At 42.1% G+C, this 26,535-nt stretch overlaps 1 protein-coding gene across 1 annotated transcript; it reads right to left on the reverse strand.

Moving 5' to 3' along the window:
• Positions 1-455: 455 nt before the first annotated feature.
• LOC130041836 (olfactory receptor 9I1-like) lies at positions 456-26,535 on the reverse strand. The gene is made up of 3 exons (XM_056134109.1): positions 25,604-26,535; positions 17,315-17,348; positions 456-548 (listed from the first exon to the last, which is right to left on the reverse strand). The coding sequence occupies exons 1-3, from the start codon at positions 26,533-26,535 to the stop codon at positions 456-458; spliced, it is 1,059 nt and encodes a 352-aa protein (XP_055990084.1).

Genomic DNA, 26,535 nt, shown 5'->3' on the forward strand with positions numbered 1-26,535 from the left:
AGAATGCTATTCAGGTCTCCCAAAGAGCCATCAAAAGAGCTATGCTTGGAGTATCACGTTTCACTCAAATGAGAGAAAGAATCTGGAGTTCTGACCTCCGTCGACCATCAAGAATCAGGGATGCTGTCTCATTTGCCAACGTGTCAGAAATCAGATGGGCTGGACACATAATGAGATTTGGAGATGACCGCTGGACCAGAGCCATTACCAACTGGATTCCACAGGACATCAAAAGACCGCATGGCCACCCACCTAAGAGATGGTCAGACTTCTTCATCAAGACTTTGAATGATCGGTTTGAGGCTGTTCGTGTTCCTAGAACAAGCAGATGCCATTTGGCTATGTGACAGGGATGAATGGAGACGTTACTGGCACCCGCTCGAGTAAATTGATGAGTAACAGGATGTCAAGTAATCAAGTGATCAATGTAATAAATTGGTTGTGGGGAGGAATCCTCACACTTTGCTGGTGGTGGGAATGTCAAATGGCCTTAGGTCTTTGATAGTCTCCCAGATGGTAAGGCTTCCAGCAATTCCATTTCTAGGTATCTATTCAAAGAACACAAAAACATTAGTTCCAAAGGATATGTGAACACCCATATTATGGCAGCTTTCTTATAATAACCAAAATATAGAAAATATCCAAATGTTCACCATTAGATGAGTAAACAAACTAAAGAGAGAGCTTACTGTCTGGAACACATGTTTTTCATGTTAAAGGACCAGGCTCAATCCCCAGTACCTCATCGTCTCCTGAGCACCGGCAAGAGTAACCCCAAAGCCTTCACAGTCAAGAATACTCCTGAGCATCACTGGGTATGACCCTCAAAAAGAACAAAATAAAATAAATATGTGGTATGCATACATGATAGCATACACTTCAGCTATGCGAAAAGATGGATGTTTCCATTTGTAACAATATAGATGGAGTTTGGGGGTACACAACTTGATCACTTGATATCCCATTACTGATCAATTTGCTCAAGTGGGCACCAGTAACATCTCCATTCATCCCTGTCACGTGCTAGTGTAGCCCAGTGGCATCTGCTTGCTACAGGAACATGAAGAGCCTCAAACCATTTGTTCAGGGTCTTGACAAAGAAGTCTGGTCATCTCATAAGTGGGCAGCCCCGCATTCTTTTGATGTCATGTGAAATCTAGTCAGTAACAGCTCTAGCCCAGTGGTCGTCTTCAAATCGCATTACATGTCCAGTCCATCTGATTTTTGATTCCTTGGCAAACGAGACAGCATCCCTGATTCTCGATTGTCAATGGAGGTCAGAACTCCAGAGTTCTTCTCTCACTTGAGTGAAGTGTGATACTCCAAGCATAGCTCTTTTGATTCCTTTTTGGGTGACCCAGATAGCATTCTCATCCTATTTTGTAGGGCCCAGGTCTTTGAGGCATATGTTATGCAGGGAGACTGGTGGAGTTGAAGAAATGTGCCTGGAGCCAGAGGTTCTTTGTCCTCTTAGCTATTTCTTCCACACTGCTCTCTTCCTCCTGCGCAGCTCAGTTGCCAGCTCATTCGTCATATTGAGTTCTTGACCTAGGTACACATAACTGCTGCATCTGAGAAGTTCATTCCGTTGAGAGCAAATGGAACATCAGGAACTAGTTCTTTTTTCATAAACATTGTCTTCATGAGATTCAGCTGCAGTCCAATCTTTCCACACTCACGGTCAAAGTCGGCCAGCATTTGTGCCGTTTGGCTAATGTTTGGTGTTATTAGAATGATGTCTAATAACGAAACGGAGGTGGTATAGTTGCCGACCATCTACCTTCACTCCCATTCTTTTCCATTCCAGTCATCACATGATGTTTCCGAGGGTGGCACTGAAGAGCTTCAGTGAAATAGTATCGCCCTGCCAAACCCCTCTCTTGACATGAATGATCACTTCTTTGTAGAATGGTGAGATCCTGGTGGTGAATCCATAATACAGCTCACAGAGGATCCTGATGTACTGAGTTTGAACGCCCTATTTGGCTAGGGCTTCAATGATCGCTTCAGTCTCAACTGAATCAAAGGCCTTCTTTAAATCAATGAACATTAGGCAGAGCGGCATCTTGAACTCCCGAGAAACCTCAAAGAGCTTGGTCACCGTGTGGATATGGTCAATAGTGCTGAATCCTTTGCAGAACCTGGCTTGCTCGCATGGTTGTCCTTCATCTAGTGTTCTGCCAATCCTATTCAGGATGGATGACTTCAGTGAACAGCTTGTAGATGATGGACAACAGGCAGAGCCCCCAATCTGGCAGTGTTAAAAGGCGGTATACAACTAAGTAAAATAAATCAAAAAGAACAATGAAATCACAAGACCCAAATTTCAATAACCAAACTTCAAAGGTGCCTATCACAAGACCCAAACTGGGAGTGTACTTTTTACACTAGGAGAAGGGAAGCAGAGGCTGATGGTGTTGGAATAATAAATTATAACCACAGTATAACCATAGTATTCTAAATCATAGCACCTCAATAAAAAATGGTTTAAAATGAATATTCAATTCCTCCGCCCCTCTCGGAGAGCCCAGCAAGCTACCGAGAGTATCTTGTCCTCACAGCAAAGCCTGGCAAGCTCCCCATGGGGTATTCGATATGCCAAACACAGTAACAAGTCTCACAATGTTACTGGGCACGCTCCAGCAAATCGATGAACAATAAATAGGAAGACAGTGATACAGTGATTTTTTTAAATCTAAAACTAAGCTTTAGCTTCCACCACAACTTAGGTTGCCAGAGTTGGGAGGTTATAAGGGACAGAAAGAGTAGAGGAGACCAAAAAGGACAGTGGGGCAGCAGGATTTCAGAACTTTGGTGATCATATGGTATGATAATTCAGTTTTGGAAAGGTGTGAAAAAAACATTGCTGAAACAAAATAATGTAAACCATTAATTAATGTTTAAGTAAAACAAAAAAAATCACATCAAACTCCAAAATTGAACACTATTATAACCATGCTATCTATGGTATAATTTTTTTAATTCCTTGGTGATGAAGATAAAAGATAGTTTATGGGGAAGAGAGATATTGTACTGATTTTCTTTGAAGAAACCTAACAAAAGACTTTAGTATCACCATCATCTAAGTCAACCAACTTCATTTGACCTACTGTCTCTTTATCTAAGAAGAAATCACTCAGCATCCCTCTCCCCACCATCACTTCATCTCTTTTCTTTAAGCAAACAGAAAGTCTCCCTACTCCATCAACTGCATGCTAATCTATTACTATCCCTGCAGAATATTTCCAAACCCCCCCTACTAGCAGGGAAGTATCACTCACTTTGAGAAACATTGACTAGGCTATTAAATATAGGAACCTTACAGTTTATACAGCAGAAAAGAGCAGCATGGTAGGAAGAGAACCTCGTTATGGATCAAAGTGAGTCTCTGGGGCTACGGAATAAGGCTCAAGTGATAGAGCACATGCCTTGTATGTGTGAGGCTCTGGGTTTGATCCCCAGCAGTGCATATTCTTCCGTCCCCCACTACACCACTAGATGTAGCCCTGGTAGCCTTGAAGCCTGGGAGCCCCACACTCCGCCTAGTCCTACGACAATAATGATTACAAAATCTCATCAATGTAAGGCTTTGAGGTCAACAGACCATTAACATTCAGCTCTGCTGGTAGTTATCTATAGGACTGTGGGCAACTTTCTTTTTTTTTTTTCTTTTTCCCTTTAGTTCTTTTTTTTTTTTAATTTTATTTTATTTTTTTTTTATCATTTTTTTTATTAGTGAAACACCATGAAGTACACTTATAGACTTATAAATTTTTGTGCTTGGGTTTCAGTTATACAATGATCAAGTACCCATCCCTCCACCAGTGCCCATCCTCCCCCACCACGGGTCCTAGCATCCCTCCCACCCCCCATCCTCCCCCCCACCCCCCGTCCCACCCTGCCGCTGTGGCAGGGCATTCCTCCCTGTTCTCTCTCTCTTCTTTTGGGTACTGTGTTTTGCCAGAGAGGCATTGAGTGGCAGTCATGTTTGGTCTATAGACCACTTTTAGCATGTCTCTCCCACCCTGGGAGGGTCTTCACAACACCCTTTATTTGGTGCTCTCTTCTCTATCTGAGCTTCCTTCTCACCTAGCACATGTGGCTGGCCTTCAAGTCATGGAGCAAAATTCCTGGTACTAATCTGAGCCCTTCCTGGGTGTTAGTCTCCCGTTTTGTTGCTTTATGTTCCCCAGATGAATGCAATCTTTCTGTGTCTATCCCGCTCTTTCTGACTCATTTCGCTTAACACGATACTTTCCATGTAGTACCACTTGTATGTAAATTTCATAACTTCATCTTTTCTAACAGCTACATAGTACTCCATTGTGTAAATGTACCAAAGCTCCTTTAACCAGTCATCTGTTCTCGGGCACTCAGGTTTTTTCCAGATTTTGGCTATTGTAAAGAGTGCTGCAATGAACAAACAATTGCAGATGTCACTTCGACTATACATTTTTGCCTCTCTGGGATATATTCCCAGGAGTGCTATAGCTGGGTCAAATGGGAGATCGAATTCTAATTTTTTGAGAATCGTCCATACTGTTTTCCAAAAGGGTTGGACCAGCCTGCATTCCCACCAGCAGTGAAGGAGGGTCCCTTTCTCGCCACATCCGCGCCAGCACCTGTTGCTTTTGTTCTTGTGGATGTGGGCCAGTCTCTGTGGTGTGAAATGATATCTCATTGTTGTTTTGATCTGCATCTCTCTGATGATTAGTGATGTAGAGCATTTTCTCATGTGCCTTTTTGGTGGGCAACTTTCTTAACATCCACTTCCTGCTCAATAAATGGATAGGCTATCAGTATTTATCTCTAAGGGCTGTTGTGAAGCTTCTGTAGTAGAATTCATATAAAATGCTTAGAACAGTGCCTAGGGCAATAATCTCCATAGCTGACGGGATGTATTCATTTTCCAAGAGAGCAAAAGTTTATCTTCCCACAGTTCTGAAGACTCTGAATTGCAAACTCCAAGGGTCAGTTGAGTTGGTGCTTTCTGAGGAATGATCTCTTTCCAGGTCTCTCTCCTTGGATTATAGATGGGCTTTCTCTGAAACTCTTAAAACCTTTATATATTTCTGTCTTTATGTCCAAATATCCCTTGTATATAAGGATATAAGGATAACAGCTCTTAAGTTAGAATCACGCTAACCTGATCAACTCTGTAAAGACCTTATCTCCAAGTAAGCACATTCTGGGACTTCAACATACCAATGGGGGGGGGGGGAGGGAAGGGGATAGAGGGTGCCAGGGAGAGCCTTTCAGCCAGTAAAACAGGCATTAGAGTGTCCTTAGATCCACCTAAACAACAAATTCGCAACAAGTTCCTGCTGTCTGTGGTAGAAAGGGTTTCTCTAGAATTCACCCCCCAGATAGGCATTTGACAGCAAGTTGTTTACTTGGGAGGGGATTTCAGGAAGTGCAGGCAGAAACAAGAACTAGGGGGAAAAAAGAACACCAGAACACAACAGAACATACCACCCCAATGAGCAACTTTCTGATATTGTTAATAAGACCCCAAACCTGAAGGGAGGGGTATTGAAACATTATATGACTGAAACCAAATCGTGAACAACTTTGTCATTGTATATATCACTTGATTCAATTTAAAATAAAAAATTTTTAAAGACCCCAAACCACTGGGACATCTATGAAATGTATAGAGCACACCTCAGGTCTGAAGACTAGGAGGAGCTGTTGTGAAGAGAGTCTGACTTCTCTGAATTCCTTATTGGGGCTGGAGTGATAGCACAATGGGTAGGGCATTTGCCTTGCACGCGGCCAACCCAGATTCAATTCCCAGCATCCCGTATGGTCTCCTGAGCACTGCCAGGAGTAATTCTTGAGTGTATGAGCCAGGAGTAACCCTTGTGCATTGCCGGGTGTGACCCAAAAAAGAAAAAAATAAAAAAGAATTCTTTCTTCACATTCTCATAAAGTAGGCTCAGAAGTTTCAGGGAGGAAATCTACATGAATAAAAGTCATCTTTTCTTAACTGTGTATTCAACCAATATCTCAATAATTTGCATTAAAAAAGTAACCAAGTCAACGTAGGTAAAGAAGCAGTAATAATTAATTTTCTTTCCTTTTAGACGCTCTCAAAGAACTACAACAACACAAAACATCATGTTGATATTTTTTTAGATTGTTTTTTGTTTGGGGGCCACATGCAGCAGTTCTCAGGGATTACTTCTGGCTCTGTCCTCAGGGATCACTCTGGGCTGTGATCGGGAAAAGTATGCAGTGTCAGGATTGAACCACACTTGGCCTTGTTCAAGGCAAGTACTGTCTTTCCATCTCATGATCTTTATTATTAAACCAACACTCCACCTCATCAGTCAATGGGACAGTCAGAAGCAGAAGGCCCTATATCTCCATGCAGTGGACTAATAGAAACTTCTAACTCTTTAATTTCCCTTTTTGAAGACAAAAAGTTTAGTCCAAAAAGTCATTTTCTCTCTTCCCTTCTCTCTCTCCCTCGTCATTGACAATCTTAATTTACTCTTTCTCTCCTGTTAGAATTACTTATATAACTGCCTCATACTCTTATTGCCAGCCATTAATATTTATTGCCATAAAATGATGGTTGGTTGTACATAAAAGACTAATTCCAGAGACCTTCTTCCTTCCATCAAATCCTAATTCTTTCTCAATCGTATTTGCTCTTTTCATATGCTGAGTCATATTATAATGATATAGTGACACTATTAATAACCCTTCACATTTATATAGCTCAGGAAATCAGAGTCAAGGGGAGAAAAGTTTTGAAAGGTCATTTTATCTATAAACTGGGCTAGTAGCCTAATGCTGCAAAGTCCCTTTTTATCTGAAACAGGATTACAAACCGGTGGGCCAGCAGAGAAACCACTAGGCAGATCTGTTTTGTTTGAGACATAAACTGTCACTGTCACTGTCCTCCCATTGTTTGCTCGAGGGGGCCCAGTAATATCTCCTTTGTGAGACTTGTTATTGTGTTTGGCATCTCGAATACGTCACGGGTAGCTTGCCAGGCTTTGCCGTGCGGGCGAGACACTCTTGGTAGCTTGCCGGGATCTCCAAGAGGGGCAGAGGAATTGAACCCATAATTTTTAAATCAATAAACCTTACATTCAAGATTTTTTAAATTTCAAACTTCTGGGGCTGGAGTGATAACACAATGGGTAGGGCATTTGCCTTGCACGAGGCTGACCTGGGTTCAATTCCCAGAATCCCATCTGGTTCCCTGAGCACCGCCAGGAGTAATTCTTGAGTGCAAATCCAGGAGTAACCCCTGTGCATTGCCAGAAGTGGCCCCAAAAGCAAAAAAAAAAAAAAAAATTCAAACTTCTCTTTTAAAACAAAAGCAGTTTTAGTGCAGTCTATGGTAGCACTTGGCTGGATCTAAGAGGCAATTTTTCCCTACTCACTATTCCTCATCCCTTCCTGCTGAACCTCCTTTAGTTCCTATAGCTCAAGTGCTCTTGAAGTTTGAATGTTCTTCAACCCCCTATTGCAGAATGTACAGAATTCCAAAGGCTCCCCTGAGCAACCCTAGGAAATAAGAGATCCCATCTGCAAACAAAACCCATTTCCTGTTTAAGCAGTTCATCCCAGAACTCTTTCATAAACTCTGAGGAAGGAAGCACCCACCATTGACTCTACTCCATCTCCCAAACACTAGACAATAAAAAGGGAATCCCTGCTGAGTTATCTTCAAAGAAGCATCCCCAGTTTTGTTCTAACCTGGTTCCTTCATCATTTATTAATTTTCAATACATGGTCCACCCTGTAATTCCAGTTAATGTACAAAATCAAGAAATAAAATTTCCTGATGGATTCATCTCAATGCTTCCCCATCTAGTATTTTATTCAAGTACTAATTAAGGAGTGTTTGCAAAACTTAGCAGTTTCCAGACACTGTTCCAGTCTCATGCAAGGAGCAAACGTTCAATGCCTGCTGAGCACTCCTATTCCCGTCGGGAGACAGTGTCACTCAGCAAACTTTCCCCAAAATGCAACGTTCCACTGTGATGCAGGCAAAATAAATTCCAGTTGAAGCCAAGAATTCAGACATGAAAAGAAAGTGAAGTTGTCATAATTGCAAAAGAAAACATGGGTGGATCATTTTATTATCTTAAAGAGTCCTGTCTAATCACAACAGGAAACTTAGAATCTGCAAAGGGAAAAAAATAGATAAATGTAACTATGTTGAATTTTTAGAGAGGTTATAAGTACCATAAATAATCTCAGAAGGCAAACTTGGGATACTGCACACAGATGACAAAGGGCTGATTTTCCTAATATACTAATTACTCTTACAAATCAATCGACAAAACACATAAAAAATTTACAAAAGAAATATAAATGAGGCAAAGAAATGAGGCTCATTAATAATGAATGAGAACACAAATTAAAATAAAGTGATATTTTCCAAGTAAGTATTGGCCATGATGTTATAAACTGGTATTTGGCATATTGGGTTCGCCACAGGGAGTTTGCCAGACTCTGCCATGTGGGCAGGTTACATTCGGTAGCCTGCCAGTTTGTCCAAAGTAGGAATGAGATAATAAGATGTCATAATAAGATGTGGCGCGGCAACGTGCTTCCGGGAGCTGGGTTTTATAGTCTCTGGGTCTCGGCCGTTGATGGGATTACACGGCACCAGGGGGCCAGTTGGTGGGTGTGACCCCTGCCTACTGGAATTTGGAGGATCTGGGTGGAGGATGCTCAGCCTGATCTGAGCAGGCTTGGAGATCTCAGCCCCGGGACCCGCATGCCTTTGTTCCTCTGCCGGTACCTTCATGCTTGCGGAGAATGGTCTCAGCATGGTGGCGGCTGGTTCTGGAGGTCTTCGGCTCCATTCTCATTCTCCTAACTCTGAAAGAGCCTTGAATCTCAGGACTAGGACAAAGAATACGTTACTGGGGCCTGCTCAAGGCAATCGACGAATAACAGGATGGTCCTGACCGTGATCGTGATGTTATAAAAGTGATACCCCTTGCTGCCATCAATGTCTGGAGAAGCTGATGTCCATGGTCACTGCACATTGAATCAGCCCTTAGGGAGGAATTAGTAATTAGCTTGTTTTAAATGTTCTGATGATGCCATAGTCATGATTTTTGTCTTCTGTTCCTCATCCCATCTACCCCATCCCACCACAGTTTTCAGAACTAGCTCACACCTGCAGTTCTCTGATCCCCATTCCAACAGGCTTGCTGCTACTCAATCTACAATTTCTGGAACTTGGGAATTCTGTTCTGGCATAAATTTCCAAGCAGGTTGTCTTGATTTGCTTCAATTGCCTAAAATATGCAACAAAAAATGTGATGAATCCATAACGTTCTTGCCAAGACTTATATATACACTAATTACTCTTAATAAAGGGAAAAGGTGAGCTGTATGGAGCGTGATTCTATATCAATTTCTTTAGCTGCATAGAAAATAGTTCTATTTGTGAAAGAAATGCCATTATTTGGAGTTCTGAGTAACCAAGTAATATCTGAACCAAGATAATTGAGTTGCTGCCTGGAGAAGCTTCATGCAAGATAAAGACAGAGAAACTAGAGATGGATTCACTAACCACATCACCTTGAAGGGTCTTTTCAACAATGGCAGGGTGGTTATACATAATCACTGTCACTGTCATCCCATTGTTCATCGATTTGCTCGAGCGGGCCCAGTAACATCTCCATTATGAGACATGTTGTTACTGTGTTTGGCATATTGAATACGTTATGGGTAGTTTGCCAGGCTTTGCTGTGTGGGCGAGATACTCTCGGTAGCTTGCTGGGCTCTCCGAGAGGGGCGGAGAAATCGAACTCGGGTTGGCCATGTTGGCCGCTTGCAGGCAAATGCCCTACCCGCTGTGCTATCACTCCAACCCTAATACCCACCAAGTACATGTTCCTGCAGTTCACGCATTTTACTCAGACCTTTCTTCCAGTGCTTATACTCCAATAAGTGTCTAGCCCCACATACCATACACAGAATTTAATTTTATGTCATCTGTACCAAGAAAACAATACTCTTGCTGAAGACAGTTTCTCACATCCTTTCCCTCTCCTCTGGGTTCAACGGGATTGGGAGCGGAGATCCTCTGCCTGTTCCCCCCCTTCCCCCCGCCCCCCTCTTTGATAACCCAGAGGTCACACACCCACAAGTCACCTCCTGCCGGTGCCAGATAAGCTCGTCATCAGCTACCATCCAGACAGCCCCTCTTTCTCTCCTGGAAGGGGGCAACATGACACCAGCCATCACTATGCCACCAGACCCTATGGCGGGCTGTTTCACTCGGGGTGCCCCAGAGTAGGGTAAGTGAGAGCTCTCCCCAACCTAAGGGACCCAGAACCAGCCCCAGCAGCTGAAAACCTCCACAACGCAACCACCACCACATTCAAGGCCTAGTCTCATGCATGAGTGAACCTATTCCTGAACAAATCGTAAGACAATCCCCACCCATTCTCCAAGAGTACCACACCACATTTGATGGGGTTCAAATAGTAGACAACGAATCATAGAGGGAAATATACATAGATGCATTTTTTTCAGATATATATATATATATAAGTTCACATCACTCAACCTTTAACAACATCTTAGCAATAGCCTAAAGAAGGTCTTTTATTTTTTTTATGTTTGATTTTTTTTTATGATTAAGTGATGTTTGATCTTTTTTTTATTATTATTATTGGTGAAACACCATGAGGTAAAGTTGTAGACTTACAAATTTTTGTGCTTGGGTTTCAATTATCCAATGTTCAAGTACCCATCCCTTCACCAGTGCCCACTTTCCACCACCACTGGTCCCAGTATCCCTCCCACCTCCCATCCCCCCATTCCACCCTGCCTCTGTGGCAGGGCATTCTCTTTTGTTCTCTCTCTCCTTTTGGGTGTTGTGGTTTGCAAAAGAGGCATTGAGTGACAATCATGTTCGGTCTATAGTCTACTTACAGCATGCACCTCCCATCCTGGGAGGATCCTCCCAACACCCTTTATTTGGTGCTCCCTTAAAGAAAGTTTTAATGGCCCCTGCCAAAATAAAACAATCATCACACTGTTTCCTCCATGGATGCTTTTTTGTAGGATTTTCAGCAGTGTTTCATAAACAATACAAAATATATTATTTCAGTAGTGCTTTGGAACAGAGATTAGGGTTTGGAATGGAAACATCCCCAATATAGTGGTGGGAAGGTGTAATGGTGGTGGGATTGGTGTTTGAATATTAAATGTAATCAAATATTGTGAACTACCTTAGAAAATAAAAAAAATTTTTAAAAAGTTCTTTCCCTCTCCTGGTAAAGGTAAAGGTAAAGGCCCTCCCGTTGATCGTCGATTTGCTCGAGTGGGCCCAGTAACGTCTCCACTGGAGACTTTGTTGTTACTGTGTCTGGCATATCGAATACTCTCGGCAGCTTGCCGGGCTCTCCGAGAGGGGCGGAGGAATCGAACTCGGGTCGGCCATGTTGGCCGCTTGTAAGGCGAACGCCCTACCCGCTGTGCTATCGCTCCAGTGGCCCACATGGCCAACCCGAGTTCTCCCTCTCCTGAAAGTTTGGATTTGCCTCATTTGGAGAGTGCTGCCTGCCTTAGCCAAGCAATGAAATTGAACAGTACACCACTGCCTTTTCTAGAGCCATTTAAAAACACGACTGCTGTTTAGCCCCAGTATCTGGGATCATTTAACATCCCAAGATCCCAAGTTTAATTTGTCCAATGGAGGCCCAAGAGGAAGTCAACAACTTATGAAAAGAAAGGGTGGGCGGGTTTTTGAGTTTTGGAGAGGGGTGAGGAGTTGTTTATTGGTTGCTTTTTGTCTGTTTTTTTTTATATTGAAATCATTTGCTGGCTTTTTTCCCAATATACAAATTAAGAAAAATTTATATCAATATGATACCATTATATAACATATGGTAAATATTTAAATTCTAAAAATTAATTCAATTGTTTTTTCTAGTATTTTTTCCTGCTTCTGGCACCATTATGGCATGGGGATATGAGTCTATCGAATCTCCTTTGTTCTGGCAATCCTGCGTCTTTTTTAGTTATGACAAATATGTTAGTTATGACAAATATGTGTTTAAGGAACACACAAATGCTAAGGAAGAGGGGAGATGGGAAGAAAAGGAAGAGGTAAGCTGGTAAGCTGGTGTAACCAATGAATTCAGTTACACTGGTCAGAGACCTTGGAATGCTTTGGTGGTATAGATATAACGTAACTGTGTACACCAATACCATAAGATACAGCACTACTATAAACATGTGACTGTTCCAAATTGTAATCATTAGATCAAAAGGTGAACTTGATAAGAAGGTGACGAGATGGGAGAGCCCTTTGGGACATTGGTAGAGGAATGCTGACTCCGGTGGTGGATTTGGAGTTGGAACATTGTGTGACTGAAACTCTGTTACTAACAGTGCTATAAACCATGGTGCCTAAATTTTTAAAACTGAACAGACAATTATTTTGTAGATTGTGCCACCATTGGCATGAGTTTGATTGCTTTTCCACAGTTAGAGTCGCATTAGGACTTATTTGACAGGAATGTTATCAAAGTAATAAAGCTTCACAGTATTTTAAACTCTGGGAGCAGCTTTGGAGACATTTGTGCTTTTTTTCTCTGTTTTCCTTTTTCCTCCCATTTGATAAGGTAGAATATCTTAACTCCTTCCCTCAGGGGAGTCCCGTGGTTTCAGGATGGGAGTTGTTAATCCCAAAGCATCCCTACTTCTATTTCTAATCATGAATGTCTATTGAGAAGAAATGGATTGGATTTGAATATTTTTTATCTCATCAGATCCATCTTTTCTCTTAACTGAAATACCATAATTTACAAAAGCAGCACTGTAGCACTGTCCTCCTGTTGTTCATCGATTTGCTCAAGCGGACACCAGTAACATCTCCATTGTGAGACTTCTTGTTACTGTTTTTGGCATATCGAATATGCCACAGGGAGCTTGCCAGGCTCTGCAGTGCTGGCAGGATACTCTTGGTAGCTTGCCAGGCTCTCCAAGAGGGACTGAGGAATCAGATCCGGGTTGGCCTCGTGAAAGGCAAACACCCTACAAAGTTTTAGGCTTACAATGCCACTGTACCCTACCCACCACCAAAGTACCAATATCCCTCCAGCTCTGCCCCTAGGTCTCTTCTCTCCCCTCTGCCCCACCATGTCCGTCTTCCACTTGGCAGCCACAATTTTGTTGTAGATTCTCAGATTTCATTTTCATTAGTCATTGTCTATTCCCTTACTTTCTTTCTTTGTACTCCATAATAAAGGTGAGATAATTCAGTCTCTGACTTTCTTCAGACTTACCTATTTAAGATGACCTTTTCCAGTTTTATCCAGATGTTACAAACTACAACATTTCTTTTTTTTTTGTCATGAAGAAGAGGAGGAGGAGGAGAAAGAAAAAAGGAGAAGGAGGAAAAGAAAGAGGAGGAGGAGGAAGAGCAAGAGGAAAAGGAAGAGAAGGAGGATATTATTGCAAAAAGAAAGCTAGTCACAAAGATAGTACTGTACAATCCCACCTATATGAGGTACCTAAAACTGTCAAACTTATAGCAACAGAAAATACAATTGTGATTTCCAGGGTTTGGGATCAATAAAAATAGGAAGTTGTTAGTCAATGTGTATAGTTGACATTACATTCACACAGGAAGAAAAATAATTATCTTCTAGTTCTTCATCCAGTTCCCCTGACCTGGGAAATTACTCATCTGTATTATGAGCTTCATTTCCCCAATTTGTACTTTAGCACTTACCAGATTTTAACATACTGTGTTACTCTATTATTAATATTCATTGCCTATTGTCTATCTCCTCCATTAGCTTTCCAATCCACCAGAGCAACAATGATGGTTTTCTATGTATTTTCTTCATTGCCGTAACTCTAAACTACTAGAATCATGCCAAGAACACAGTGATCCCTCAATAGTTAATCCATTGAATTGATAAGGAAAATACTTTATAACATGTCTGTGGTGAAAATATAAAGCAACAGAAATAGCTCAGCTATTTTTACTATAAATCTTTTAGATTTTTAAAACCCAGAGGAGCAAATTCACCAAGGGCAGAATTGCAAGGAGTTCAGATATTCATTCCATTACAAGAAGAAAAAGAAACACTTTCAAAACTGCAGTTGCTGTCCTGTTTTATGTTTTCACTACCATGCTTTAAATAAGAATAAAGATAGGTGGAGAAAAAGACACAATGTTCTTTTCAACAGTGTTCTGAAGAGTTCACGGTTTTTGAAGAAGAGATAAGTGAAAACAGCTGAGACCTTCTTTCTCAATAGGATTAAAAGGATGAATTGTATAATGTCCATGAAACATCTTGGTGTCCATGAGAAATGTGGCAGATGCATCACAAGGAAAAGACAGCCTTCGTCCCTTTCAACTTTTGTCAGTTTTACCCAGTTGCTTGGGTGATTTATCCTCCTCATACTCTACCTCTAAGCAAGATTCAAGAGAAAATACTGTTGGTGGCTTGAATTCACCACTAAAAAAAAGGTGGGGGGGGGGGGGTAATTTGGAACCCATAGCAACCACTACCTGTTTTTTTTTTAATTAAAAATTTTCATTTCATTTCATTTCATCATCTTGTTATTCGTCGATTGCCTCAAGCAGGCCCCAGTAACGTCTCTTTCATCCTAGCCCTGAGATTATATTCAAGGCTATTTAGGAGAATGAGACCCATCATTGTTACTGGTATTTGGCATATTTGGTACGCCACGGGGAGTTTGCCAGACTCTGCCCTGTGGGCAGGCTACATTCGATAGCCTGCAACTTTGTCCAAAGTAGGAATGAGACAATAAGATGTCATAAAAAAAAAGTTCTGATAAGATGTCACGCGGCCGCAAATGCGGCCGCGCGGTTCCGGGATCTGGGTTTTATAGTCTCTGAGTCTTGGCCGCTGATGGGATTACACGGCGCCAGGGGGCCAGGTGGTGGGTGTGACCCCCGCCTACTGGAATTTGGAGGATCTGGGTGGAAGATGATCGACTCCAATTCGAGTAGGCCTGGAGGTCTCGGCCCCAGAACCCGCGTGGCTTTGTCCCTCTGCCAGTACCTTCAAAATTAAAAAATTAAAAAATTAAAGAAAAAAAAACTTTTAGCCAAGCTAGAGAGTATAGTGAGCAAGGAACTTGACTTGTGTGCAGCCAACCCACATTAAGTTCCTGGACCCCCATAAGTTTCCCCTGAGCCCTGCCAGAGTGATCCCTGTGCACAGAGCCAGAAGTCCTGGACCACTGGGTGATGTTCCCCCTGCCACCCCCGACCCCCGCCCCGGCTTCTGCCCCAATAACCACAAAAACCTTTAACCAAAATACTTCATTCTTTCATTTGACTTCTTGTTGCCAAGAAGATATGTGAGATCCTTGGAGAAAGGTTGATAATGGGACTTTAGTAGTTCTGTTGTGGTCACCTGCCCTCGGCATTTTCCATGTGCATGGCTCAGACCGATGGAATGTGAATAAGCAGGCAGGAAATCTGAGATCTGTTGCTTCAGTAGATTCTGGATTGGTCTTTATGGAAACAAGGAGCGAAAGAAAGAGATTTTGTGCTTGACATCTGAAGTGCTACAACACTCTGAGATAATCACCACCCTCACACACAAGACTAAATATGCCATACAGGCCCAAGGCTGTATGTATGTCTGTACATACATAGGTAGAGGTAGTATAACCCATACCACATTCAATACCTCCAATCTCAACAACAGCACTGATCATTTCTCAATAAAACTGAGGAGTAAAGAAACAATACCAATATTTTAATTACGATTTCCATTTTTCACATATATTAATTTAAATGACTGGAGCAATAGCACAGTGGGTAGAGTCTTTGCCTTGCATGTGGCCGACCTGGGTTCGATTCCTCTGTACATACATACAAGGCTGTATACCACCCCAATCCTTGCCCTTATGTTATAATCTAGCTCAAGTCTACACTTACTAATTTAAATTAATAGCACTGTAGCGCTGTCATCCTGCTGTTCATCGATTTGCTTGAGCGGGCACCAGTAACGTCTTCATTGTGAGACTTGTTGTTACTGTTTTTGGCATATCGCATACGCCACGGGGAGCTTGCCAGGCTTTGCCATGTGGGCAGAATACTCTCGGTAGCTTGCTGGGCTCTCTGAGAGGGGCAGAGGAATCGAAACTGGGTCGGTCACAAACAAGGCAAACACCCTACCCACTGTGCTATTGCTCCAGCCATTTAAATTAATAGCACTGTAGCACTGTCCTCCCGATATTTAAATTAATATATGTGAAAAATGGAAATCATAATTAAAATATTGGTATTGTTTCTTTGCTCCTCAGTTTTATTGAGAAATGATCAATGCTGTTGTTTAGATTGAAGGTATTGAATGTGATTGTTTGGGAAACAAAATGGTTTACCCAATAAAGTTAGTTTCTAACTCTTCACCTCAAATAAATATCTCTTTTTTGTTGTCGTTGCTGTTATTAGTTTAGTGATAGTGGTGGTCACATTTGAGACCTACTCATATAGTAATTTTCAATTCTGCAGTATAAATATTAGAAATTATAAGCATAGAGTGTTATTAACTATTAATATTAGATAGTGTAGTGTTATTAAATATAGTCATATTCTGTACATTACTCAGAATTAGTAGTCACCTTATAATGACAGACCCCAGCCCCAGCCACAAATTTCTATCAGTTTTTCTTTAAAGCCTGGCAAGCTACCCGTGACATATTCAATATGCCAAACACAGTAACAACAAGTCTCAAAATGGAGACATTACTGGCCCGCTCGAGCAAATCGATGAACAACGGGAGGACAGTGTTTGTTTGTTGTTTGTTTTATTTATCAAGAATCAGGGACGCTGTCTCATTTACCAAGGTGTCAAAAATCAGATGGGCTGGTCACGTAATGAGATTTAAAGACCACCGCTGGACTAGAGCTGTTACCGACTGGATTCCACGGGATGTCAAAAGACCACGTGGCCGCCCACCTACCAGATGGTCAGACTTCTTCATCAAGATCATGATCAATTGGTTTGAGGCTCTTCATGTTCCCAGAGCGAACAGATGCCATTGGGCTACACTAGCGACAGGGACAAATGGAGACGTTACTGGCGCCCGCTCGAGCAAATCGACGACTAACGGGAAGTTAAGTGATTAAGTGGTTTATTTATTTATTTATTTATTTTTGCTTTTTGGGTCACATCCACGATGCACAGGGGTTGCTTCTAGCTCTGGCACTGTAGTCAGGAATTTCTCCTGGCAGTGCGTGGGTGACAATATGGGATGCTGGGAATCGAATCCCGGTTGGCCATGTGCAAGACAAACACCCTACCCACTGTGCTATTGCTCCAGCCCCTGTCTTTTTTTTAATACATGAATGCAATGTTATACAGTATTTTTCTTTATCTGATTTATTTTACCTACTACAGTGCTATCAAGAAACATCCATGTTGTTGAGGACAGAATTTCCTTCCCTTTTTAATGACTGATTCCTATGCATATATATTTGTGTACACGCATGACACACTTTCACTATCTCCACAAGACACTGATTTCCTTTTCTTTGGATTTATATCCAGATGTTGCATTACTAGAATCATATGTAAGTTGTATTTAATTATTCAGAAACTTCTGTACAGTTTTCCATAGTCACTGTACCAATTTACCATTGCACCAACAATGGGACAGGGATCCCTTTTCTCACCAATATTTCATCTCTTGACTTTTGAATGACAGCTATTCTAACCAGATGAGAAATAATAGCTCACTTTGGTTTGTTTGGGGGGGGGTTTCCATTTTTTTTTCAGGATTTTTTTTCCTCCCTCATTTTTTTAAATTGAGTCACTGTGAGATGCACAGTTGTTCATGGTTTGGTTTCAATCATAAAATGCTTCAACACACATCCCTCCACCAGTACATTTCCACCACCAATGTCTCCAGTTTCCTTCACGCCACCCCCACCACCAGCAGCCTGCCTCTAGGGTGGGCACTTTTCTTCTCTCTCTCTCTCTCTCTCTCTCTCTCTCTCTCTCTCTCTCTCTCTCTCTCTCTCTCTCTCTTTCTCCTTTTGGGAATTATGGTTTGCAATACAGGTACTGAGAGGTTATCATATTAATTCTTTACCTACTTTCAGTATTCAGTTCTTATTCAAAATGATCATTTCCAACTATTATTATCTGAGTAGTCCCTTCTCTATCCCAACTACCTTCTCCCCCAGCACTTAAGGCAGGTTTCCAAATGTGCACCAATCCTCCTGGCCCTTGTTTCTATTGTCTTTGGGTAATAGCCTCATACTCTGTTTTTTCTATCCCCAAAATGAATGCAATCATTCTATGTCTGTTCTTCTCCCTGACTCATTTCACTAAGTATGATACTCTCTATGTTCATCCATTTATAAGTAAATTTTGCGACCTCATTTTTCCTGGTGACTGTATAGTATTCCATTGTGTTGCTGTATCATAGTTTCTTTAACCAGTGATCTGTTTTCAGGCTCAAGTTGTTTCCAGATTCTGGTTGTTGTGAATAGTGCTGCAATGAACATAGAAGTGAAGGTGGTGGGGCCAGAGCGATAGTACAATGGGTCAGGAGTTTGCCTTGCATGCAGCCAGCTCGGGTTCCATCCCCAGCATCCCAGGAGTAACCACTGAGCATCACCAGATGTTACCCAAAAAGGAAGAAGAAGAAGAAGAAGAAGAAGAAGAAGAAGAAGAAGAAGAAGAAGAAGAAGAAGAAGAAGAAGAAGAAGAAGAAGAAGAAATGCAGATGGTATCTCCGCTATGTGTTTTTGTGCCCCATGGGTATATTTCCAGAAGTGTTATGGCTGGGTCAAATAGTACCTCAATTTCTAGTTTTTTGAGGAACGGCCATATTTTTTTTCCAAAAAGGCTGGACCAATTGGCATTTCCACCAACAATAAATTAAAATCTCTTTCTCCCTGTATCCATGCCAGACTGGTTGTTCTTTGATGTGGCTCATTGTGGTTTTGATTTGCAAGTTTCTTATAGTCAGTGATGCTAAACATCCAACTGTCCTTTTATATGTTAGGTTGGTTGGTTGGTTGGTTTTGGTAAAATGTCTATTTAGGTGTTCTGCGCATTTTTAATCGTATTGCTCATGTTATTGCAATTGAGTTATTTGAGTTATATTTTTTAATATTAGCCACTTATCAGATTTGAATTGGCCGAACAGAATTGGCCCTCCCATTGATCATCGATTTGCTCGAGCGGGCCCAGTAACGTCTCCATTGAAGACTTTGTTGTTACTGTTTTTGGCATATCGAATACATCACGGGGAGCTTGCCAGGCTCTGCCATACGGGCGAGATACTCTCGGTAGCTTGCCGGGCTCTCCGAGAGGGGCGGAGGAATCGAACTCGGGTCGGCCACGTTGGCTGCGTGCAACCAACCTGGGCGTTTGTTTGCCTTGCACGCAGCCAACATCAGATTTATGATTTGAAAATAATTTCTTCCATCCCATGGGTTGCATTTTCCTTTTATTATTTCCTTGGCTGAGCAGATATATTTTAGATGGATATAGTTTTCTTTGGTTGCCTTTGCTTTTCAGTGTCAATAGGTTCTGGCTGTGGGCACGCACTCTCTACTCCTGTGGCTGTGGAATCTTCCCCTGCGCATGTGCAGGGTAATGGAAACTGGTTACAGGAGTCAAGCCGGAGGCATGCATGTGCAAACGAGGTAATGTCATCCCAGCAGGGCAGGTGAGTGGTAGGGCTCAGGGCCAGATCTGCAGCAGAACAGCAGTGCTGCTGTGGGGGACCTGATTGTGAGCAAGGACTCCTGTGCCTACAGCGGTCTCGCCCCAGGCAGCGTTCAGCAGTGGAGCTGTATAAGAACACACTGGAGGTGCTAACTCTGGGGACACAGGGAACAGGGGGGTGACGACTGTGGAGGTTGATGACGAACTTTGACACTCAAGTGTCTAAAGCCAAGCAGATTGGCATCTCTGACCTCCGTCCAGCAGGGGGCAGTCACGGAGCTCAGTTGCAGAGGATGAGAAAAACTGACACATAAGGAGACAAATACTCAAGAACTGCCCCCCACTTTAGGGTCGTCCTGCTCACAGTCTGGTCATTTATTCAATGCAATAAGTCTCGCCCCCTCTAGGTCCAAGCACATGGGCCATTGTTTAAGTTGACAGAGACATTAAGGACAGTTAGCAAGCACATTCAATTTCAATAGGTCTGTGAAGAGGAGGGGCTGGGGTATTTGACAAGCCAAACAACAGACACTCTTAAAGTATTAAGCGGCAACTTCCTATTCTATTTTTACCTATGTTTCCCTCTACCTGTAAAAATCCCAACTATTTTATTCTATCTATCTCCTGAGTACATTTTTGCTTGCACTGGTATCGACTCTATTCTTTCCTGGGCTCACTGCATTTTTGCTTGTCCAGATAATATTCTAAAAGACCTAAACTATTTTGCCCAGAGGATTATCCTGACCCTGGGGCTGGATTTTTTTAATAGCCACCCCCACCACACCCCCCATCTCCCACCCTCATGCACCTGCAGAGGTAGTAGGGCTGACTGCTGGTATATATCCCTGAGGCAGGGTGATGGGGTTGAGGGTGTAAAGAGGTAGGGAGGACTGAAGTGACTGGGATCTGCAACAACAAAGCCTCTGAAGTGAAAACAGTAAAATCTACAGGAGGTTCACGGCTGCTGTGCTGGCCATTGATTTTTTTTTTTCCTTTTTGGGTCACATCAGGCGATGCACAAGGGTTACTCCTGGTTTTGCACTCAGGAATTACTCCTGGCGGTGCTCAGGGGACCATATTGGATGCTGGAAATCGAACCCGGGTTGGCAGCATGCAAGGCAAACGCCCAACTCGTTGTACTATCACTCCAGCCCCCCCGTTGATTTCTTCAATAACAAAATCTTCTCGGTCTTCTGCCAGGCAGGTCCCTGGGAAGCTTAGTGAATCAGTCTCAATGTGTGACTGATTCTGGTAGTCCTCGTCCTTCTTCCTTGTTCTGGAACATCTGTCTGTGTTTCAACTCTGCCAGTCACTGCAAGACCCAAGTGGACTCTGCGTAAAGTGCGCCAACTTGAGGATGTTGGTCATTCACTGCACTGTCCCTTTCTCAGTCCAGAGAACTCTTTCTAGCTGGGGAGTTTCCTCTTGGCACTGAGATGATACAGGCAATATAAAATTGTTCTTCCTTCACTGTTTTGTGTAGTGAAAACCCTTATTCCCAGGATTGGGGTGGGGAAGGAGCTTTTCTTGTTGCTGGAGCTTCTAAATGGGCTTCAGTGCTTCCCATAAGCTTTTTATTCTGGTGTCTGCCTAATTGTTGCTCTTTAGGAGAGAGAAACGCTGACATTTCCTATGCAGCCATCGCTCTTTGGGGCTAATAAATGGTAAGAAAAACAGTACATTAGTCTTCTAATGTATTAAGCTAAATGGGGCAGTTCAAAATTCTCTTCATTTTCCCTGAATCCCTTAGGTAGATTTACATCAAAATATTATCCCTGAAAGTGTATCATTCCAAACCCCTGTTTCTAAAAGAGATAAAGGCACTCGGAAGTTGAAGGGGATACAAAAGAAAGGAATCCAAGATCACTAACCGAATTGTATTACTTAGGATTCTCCAGAGATAAAGAACCAGAAGAACCTCTAGAGGGAATTTTCTTAAATCCCTTTATTGAGGTATAATTGACATTTAAAATTGACATTTAGAAATGGTCTCGGTTTAATGTATGCAGCTTGATACATTTGGAGATAAGTATATGCATAAAATAGTCACCACAATCTGCATTGTATTTTAAAAGATGTTAAAAGGGTAGATTTTGCATTAAGTGTTCTTATCCCAAAATTATAAAAACGTTCGTCATAATAAATAAGTGGTAAGAAACCTTGGGACCTGTTCGTGGCATAGAAGGAGGTTTGTTAGAAGGAATTTGGGTCACAGAATTCCTTATAGGAAGGCATGGAAGCCCCTGAGTCTGAAGGATGCAGTAGTGTGGTGGCTGGTTCAGTTTGAAGGCCCAAGAACCTGGGGAGCTAGTGATGTCATTTCCTGTCTAAATAGAGATGATCGATGCTCAAGTCCAGGCTGTCCAACTGAGAAGGAAGAATTCTCCTTTTCCCTGCCTTTTGTTCCATGTAAGCCCTCAGCAGACAGGATGAGGCCCACGCAGGTGCAGAAGTCAGGAAAACCAGTTTTACTGATCCACAAGTTCTCATAGGTACACCCAGAAAAATAATGTTCCCTCAACTCTCTGAGCACCCTCTGACCCAGTCAACTGAACATAGAAAAATCAACCTTCTGAAGTTGTTTGTATGTTTGCTTTTGCAGTGCTAAAGATGGAACCCAGAACCTCAGGTGCATCTTCTACTGCTGTGCGGTATCTCCACGCTGAGGGTTCTATTTTCTAAAATCTTGCATACTGTATACTTTAAGAATTATACCCTTTAATGACAGAGGGAAATGCTTGGCACTAAGCCTGACACGTGTTAAGTAACTGAGGAGTGTTTTCATTCATTTGTTGTTACATAAAGGAATGTTTTATTCCAATATGTAATTGAAAATTCAATACATATGTTATTTCTCCAAGTCTCTTCTCACTTCAATCAGAAGGTGGCCCCTAAAACATAAAAATAAGTCTTTGTTTTGGGGGGTTGGAATGATACAACACAGACAGGGCATTTGTCTTGCAGCTGACCCAGGTTGGATTCCTGGCAACCCAAGCACCCCCAGAAGTAATTCCTGAGTGCAGAGCCAGGAGTAACCCCTGAGCATTGCCCTCTGTGAGTCAAAAAGAAAAAAAATCTGTTTTTTTGGGCCAGAGTGATAGGTAGGGCATTTGCCTTGCATGCCGCCAACCCAGGTTCAATTCCTGGAACCCAGAAAATCCCCAAGCCCATTAGAAATAACCCCTGAGATTGCTGGGTATGACACCTCCAAAAAAAAAACCTTTGTTTTCTTCTTATGCACTTTTGTGCACCCCTCCAGCCATTGCACATGCATCATATACTGTAAACATCATTCATTCATATGCAGAATTAGTGGCTTTGTGGCCACTTAACAAGTAGAAGGAAGAAGGAATATGAGTCAATATCTCCCATCACTATCAAAATTACACACCAACTGTTTAACATTTTGACATTTGCTATTTTTTGTTTGTTTGTTTGTTGTTTGTCTGTTTTTTAATTTAGTGTTTTTGTAACATTTAAACAGAAAAAAACCTACAATGGGACCAGAGTGATAGTACAGCAGATTTGCCTTATATGCAGCCAATCCAAATTTGATCCCTGGCACCTCAAATGGTCCCCAGAGTCCCACAAGGAATGATCCCTGAGCACAGAGCCAGGAGTAATCCCTGAATACCACTAGGTGTGCTCCCTCCCCCCGCCCCCCCAAAAAATTCTTTTTTTTTTTTTTAGAGAAAGAAATGCTACAGAGGGCAATTTCGTCAACCCATTATCACAGACTGATCTATAGTAACAATTCATGAACTTACTTTGGCCTCTTAAGAGGAAGTAATTGGCAGCAGAAGCTATAGTACTGCAGGTAGTTTCTTTGTCTTGAACATGGAAAACCCAGGTTTGATCCCCTGCTTCCCATATGGTCCTCTGAGCATCACCAGGAGTGATCCCTGAGTACGGAGACAGGAATAAACCCTGAGCACCACCAGGTGTGGCCCCTATCAACACACACACATACACACACATACACACACACACACACACACACACACAACAGAGGGAGTAATTGATGACCAGTTTGAAGAAGGGACAGAGAGTATACCTGAATATATCCAAGGAAAGCTGAGGTTCAGGGAAGGAAGGTGTCCCAATGAAAAGTGGATGTCCCCAAAAGATTATCTCCCCAATTTCACCCTTTTCATGCTCATGAACCTTCTAGCATTTCTCTAGCCAGGATCATGCCGTGAACTTTCTAGATTTCTCTGGCCTAACACATATTCCAGGTTGAAACAGGCAATATTGTGCAGAAACCAATCCCCCACCCTGGAATGTACTATTTGTGTTTTCTTAGATAAAATGGATATGCTTCCCTCCACCTCCACCCACGCCCCCCTCCTTTCTCCCCATCACATTGCAGCCAAAGGGATCTTCTCAAAATTCAGATTTAATCATATCAGGCCTTGCTCCGGGAGTTAAGTCCACAAGTCCACAAGTGAGCCTGCAAGGCTTGCTATGACCTAGTTTCTTCTGAATTTGTTGGCGTCTCAGTGGAAGCTGCCCCAACTCATTACTTTGCTGCCGCCTCAGCTTCCTTCTATCCATTCCTCAAGGATTCTATTTCACTGGCCTTCTGCAGCAACTCTTTCTACTGGAATCATCTCCTCAAACTATGACTGTAATGTATTTATTTCTTTTCTGGGCCTCCAGTGAAATGTTGCTTCCTAAGGGAAGCCTTTTCTGACCACACAAAACTAAGTCAGAAAGCTAATAAATAGTCAGACTATGCCTTGTGCTGCCTATTTTGTTCCAGTTTCCAAAATCATATTAAAAATATCAATTAACTGAAATGGTTTCGTTTCTCTCGATGCCTCGGGTTCTAATCTTCGTGAGGAAAGAGTTATGCCTATCTTATTTATTACTATCGTCCCCAACTAGTATTTTGTCTGATATATAATAGATAGTAAATATTTGCTGAAGTGATGAGAAAGATTGTGAGATCTCCATGGAGATGCTTCGCCAAGTCATATTCCTAGCAGATGTGAGGTCGTTAAAAGGTGGCAGTCAGATTCATCATAATCTGTCTTCAGACAATAAAGTGAATGTCCTACAGGAGATGGAAGTAGATAGTGGTTTTCATTACCAGAGAAAAGAAAATAGCTGGAGGTAGCTGAGGCAGATGGCCCATGAACGTGTTGCAGAAATAAAATAGAGCGTCTGACCTTTGGAGATCAAGAAGTATTTCAAAAATTATAGCTGGAACTTAACTCAGCTCCTTCTGCATCAAGATCAAATGGTTTCCAATAATTAATGTAAATCTTTACCTCTTTCTTTCATTCCATAGCATCTTGGTCCTCAATGTTCTCTTGAGACAAACTTAATACATGGTAGCTAAGCACTTCCCAATTCCCATCTCCCTATTTTTCTGGTTATTTCTTCTTCTATTTAGCTATTTCCATCACAAATATCTAAGTTGACTATACTATATTTGAGAAAAGTTTGCCACAATCAAGCTTTATTTTTACATCACTATCTACAATAACCAAACCATGCAAACAATAAGCAATTTTTTGCATCATTCTTTAAAGCTTAAAAATTAGCTTAACAAAAGAAGATTCAAAAAGTTGAGAAAAGAGTACTCAACAACATTCAGGACAGGTAAGAAAAGTAAAGTTTACTTTGACTTTGAGAACAGGACTTTATTGATTAAACACCTTGGCATTTCCTCCCTCTTGATTCTGGCTTTCACTGTGGTAAGGCAGAAATTTTTACCAATGTGAAAAATTAAGGCAAGTGTTTCAGGTTCAAGGTGATAGTGCATATAAAGGAATATCCAGATATTCTTCTGACTGAATATATCTTTGTTATTGTGACCATTGTGCAATCTAATTGATATATAAAAGGTATTAGCTGTTAAGCCCCAAACCCAAAGGATAATTTTCAGCATTTCTGAATTGATGAATTTTGAACCTTACTCTCCATGGGAGACCCTCATCCTGTTGAGAGCTTTCTTCACAGCCTCCTTCACCTCCTTGTTTCTCAGACTATAGATCATGGGGTTCAGCATAGGGATGATCACAGTGTAAAATACTGACACAATCTTGTCCTCCTGAAGAGATGAACCCATGTTACCTTTCAAGTACATGAAGATGAGTGTCCCAAAGAAAAGAGCCACTGCAGTCATATGAGAAGCGCAGGTGGAGAATGTTTTGGCTTTGCCACCTGTCGTACGAATCTTCAGAATAGCTCGAATGATGAACATATAGGATATAAGAATCACGGAAATGCTGATTGTGATCACCGAGAAGGCCAACAGGTAAATCACTCGTTCCCGAGGCTTGGTTTCACTGCAGGCAAGCTTCAGCAGGGGTGGGAGGTCACAAAAGAAAAAGTCTACCTGGTTGGATTTACAGAAGGACATGGTGAAGGTACAGCCAGTGCGGATCACGGAGTTGAACATGGCACCCCCATATGCTCCAGCCACAAGACACAGGCGCATCTGTGGGGTCATGGCGGTGGCATAAAGGAGGGGGTTACACACCGCCACATAACGGTCATAGGCCATGACAGCCAAAAGAAAACACTCAGTACTTGCATAGAGTGTAAAAAAGAAGAACTGGGTGGCACAGCGCTCATAACTGATGACCATCTTTACTGTCCTCAAGGATTCAAGTAACTGCGGGACAATGACAGAGGAGTAGCAAACGTCCAAGAAGGAGAGGTGGCTGAGGAAGAAGTACATGGGAGTCTGGAGCCGAGTGTCGCTCTGAATCAGCAAGATCATGCCCACGTTGCCTCCCATGGTGATGAGATAAACAATCAGAAATACAATGAACAGACTTGTCTGTAGCTCTGTCTGAAGCTGGAAGCCTATCAGAATGAAATCGGTCACCACTGAGTCATTACCTGCCAT

This window comes from Sorex fumeus, unplaced genomic scaffold (assembly GCF_029834395.1).
Source record: "Sorex fumeus unplaced genomic scaffold, SorFum_2.1 ptg000007l, whole genome shotgun sequence".
Taxonomy (NCBI): domain Eukaryota; kingdom Metazoa; phylum Chordata; class Mammalia; order Eulipotyphla; family Soricidae; genus Sorex; species Sorex fumeus.

What these genes read in the sequence shown, in the direction of transcription:
- LOC130041836 (XM_056134109.1), bottom strand. Translation starts at nt 26,535, where the DNA reads ATGGCAGGTAATGACTCAGTGGTGACCGATTTCATTCTGATAGGCTTC. An exon ending in AACAGGATGAGGGTCTCCCA is followed by an intron (nt 17,349 to 25,603) that starts TGGAGAGTAAGG and finishes AAAATACTGTAT; the next exon opens with AACATTGCATTCATGTATTA. An exon ending in GTATTAAAAAAAAGACAGGG is followed by an intron (nt 549 to 17,314) that starts GCTGGAGCAATA and finishes TTCTTTGAATAG; the next exon opens with ATACCTAGAAATGGAATTGC.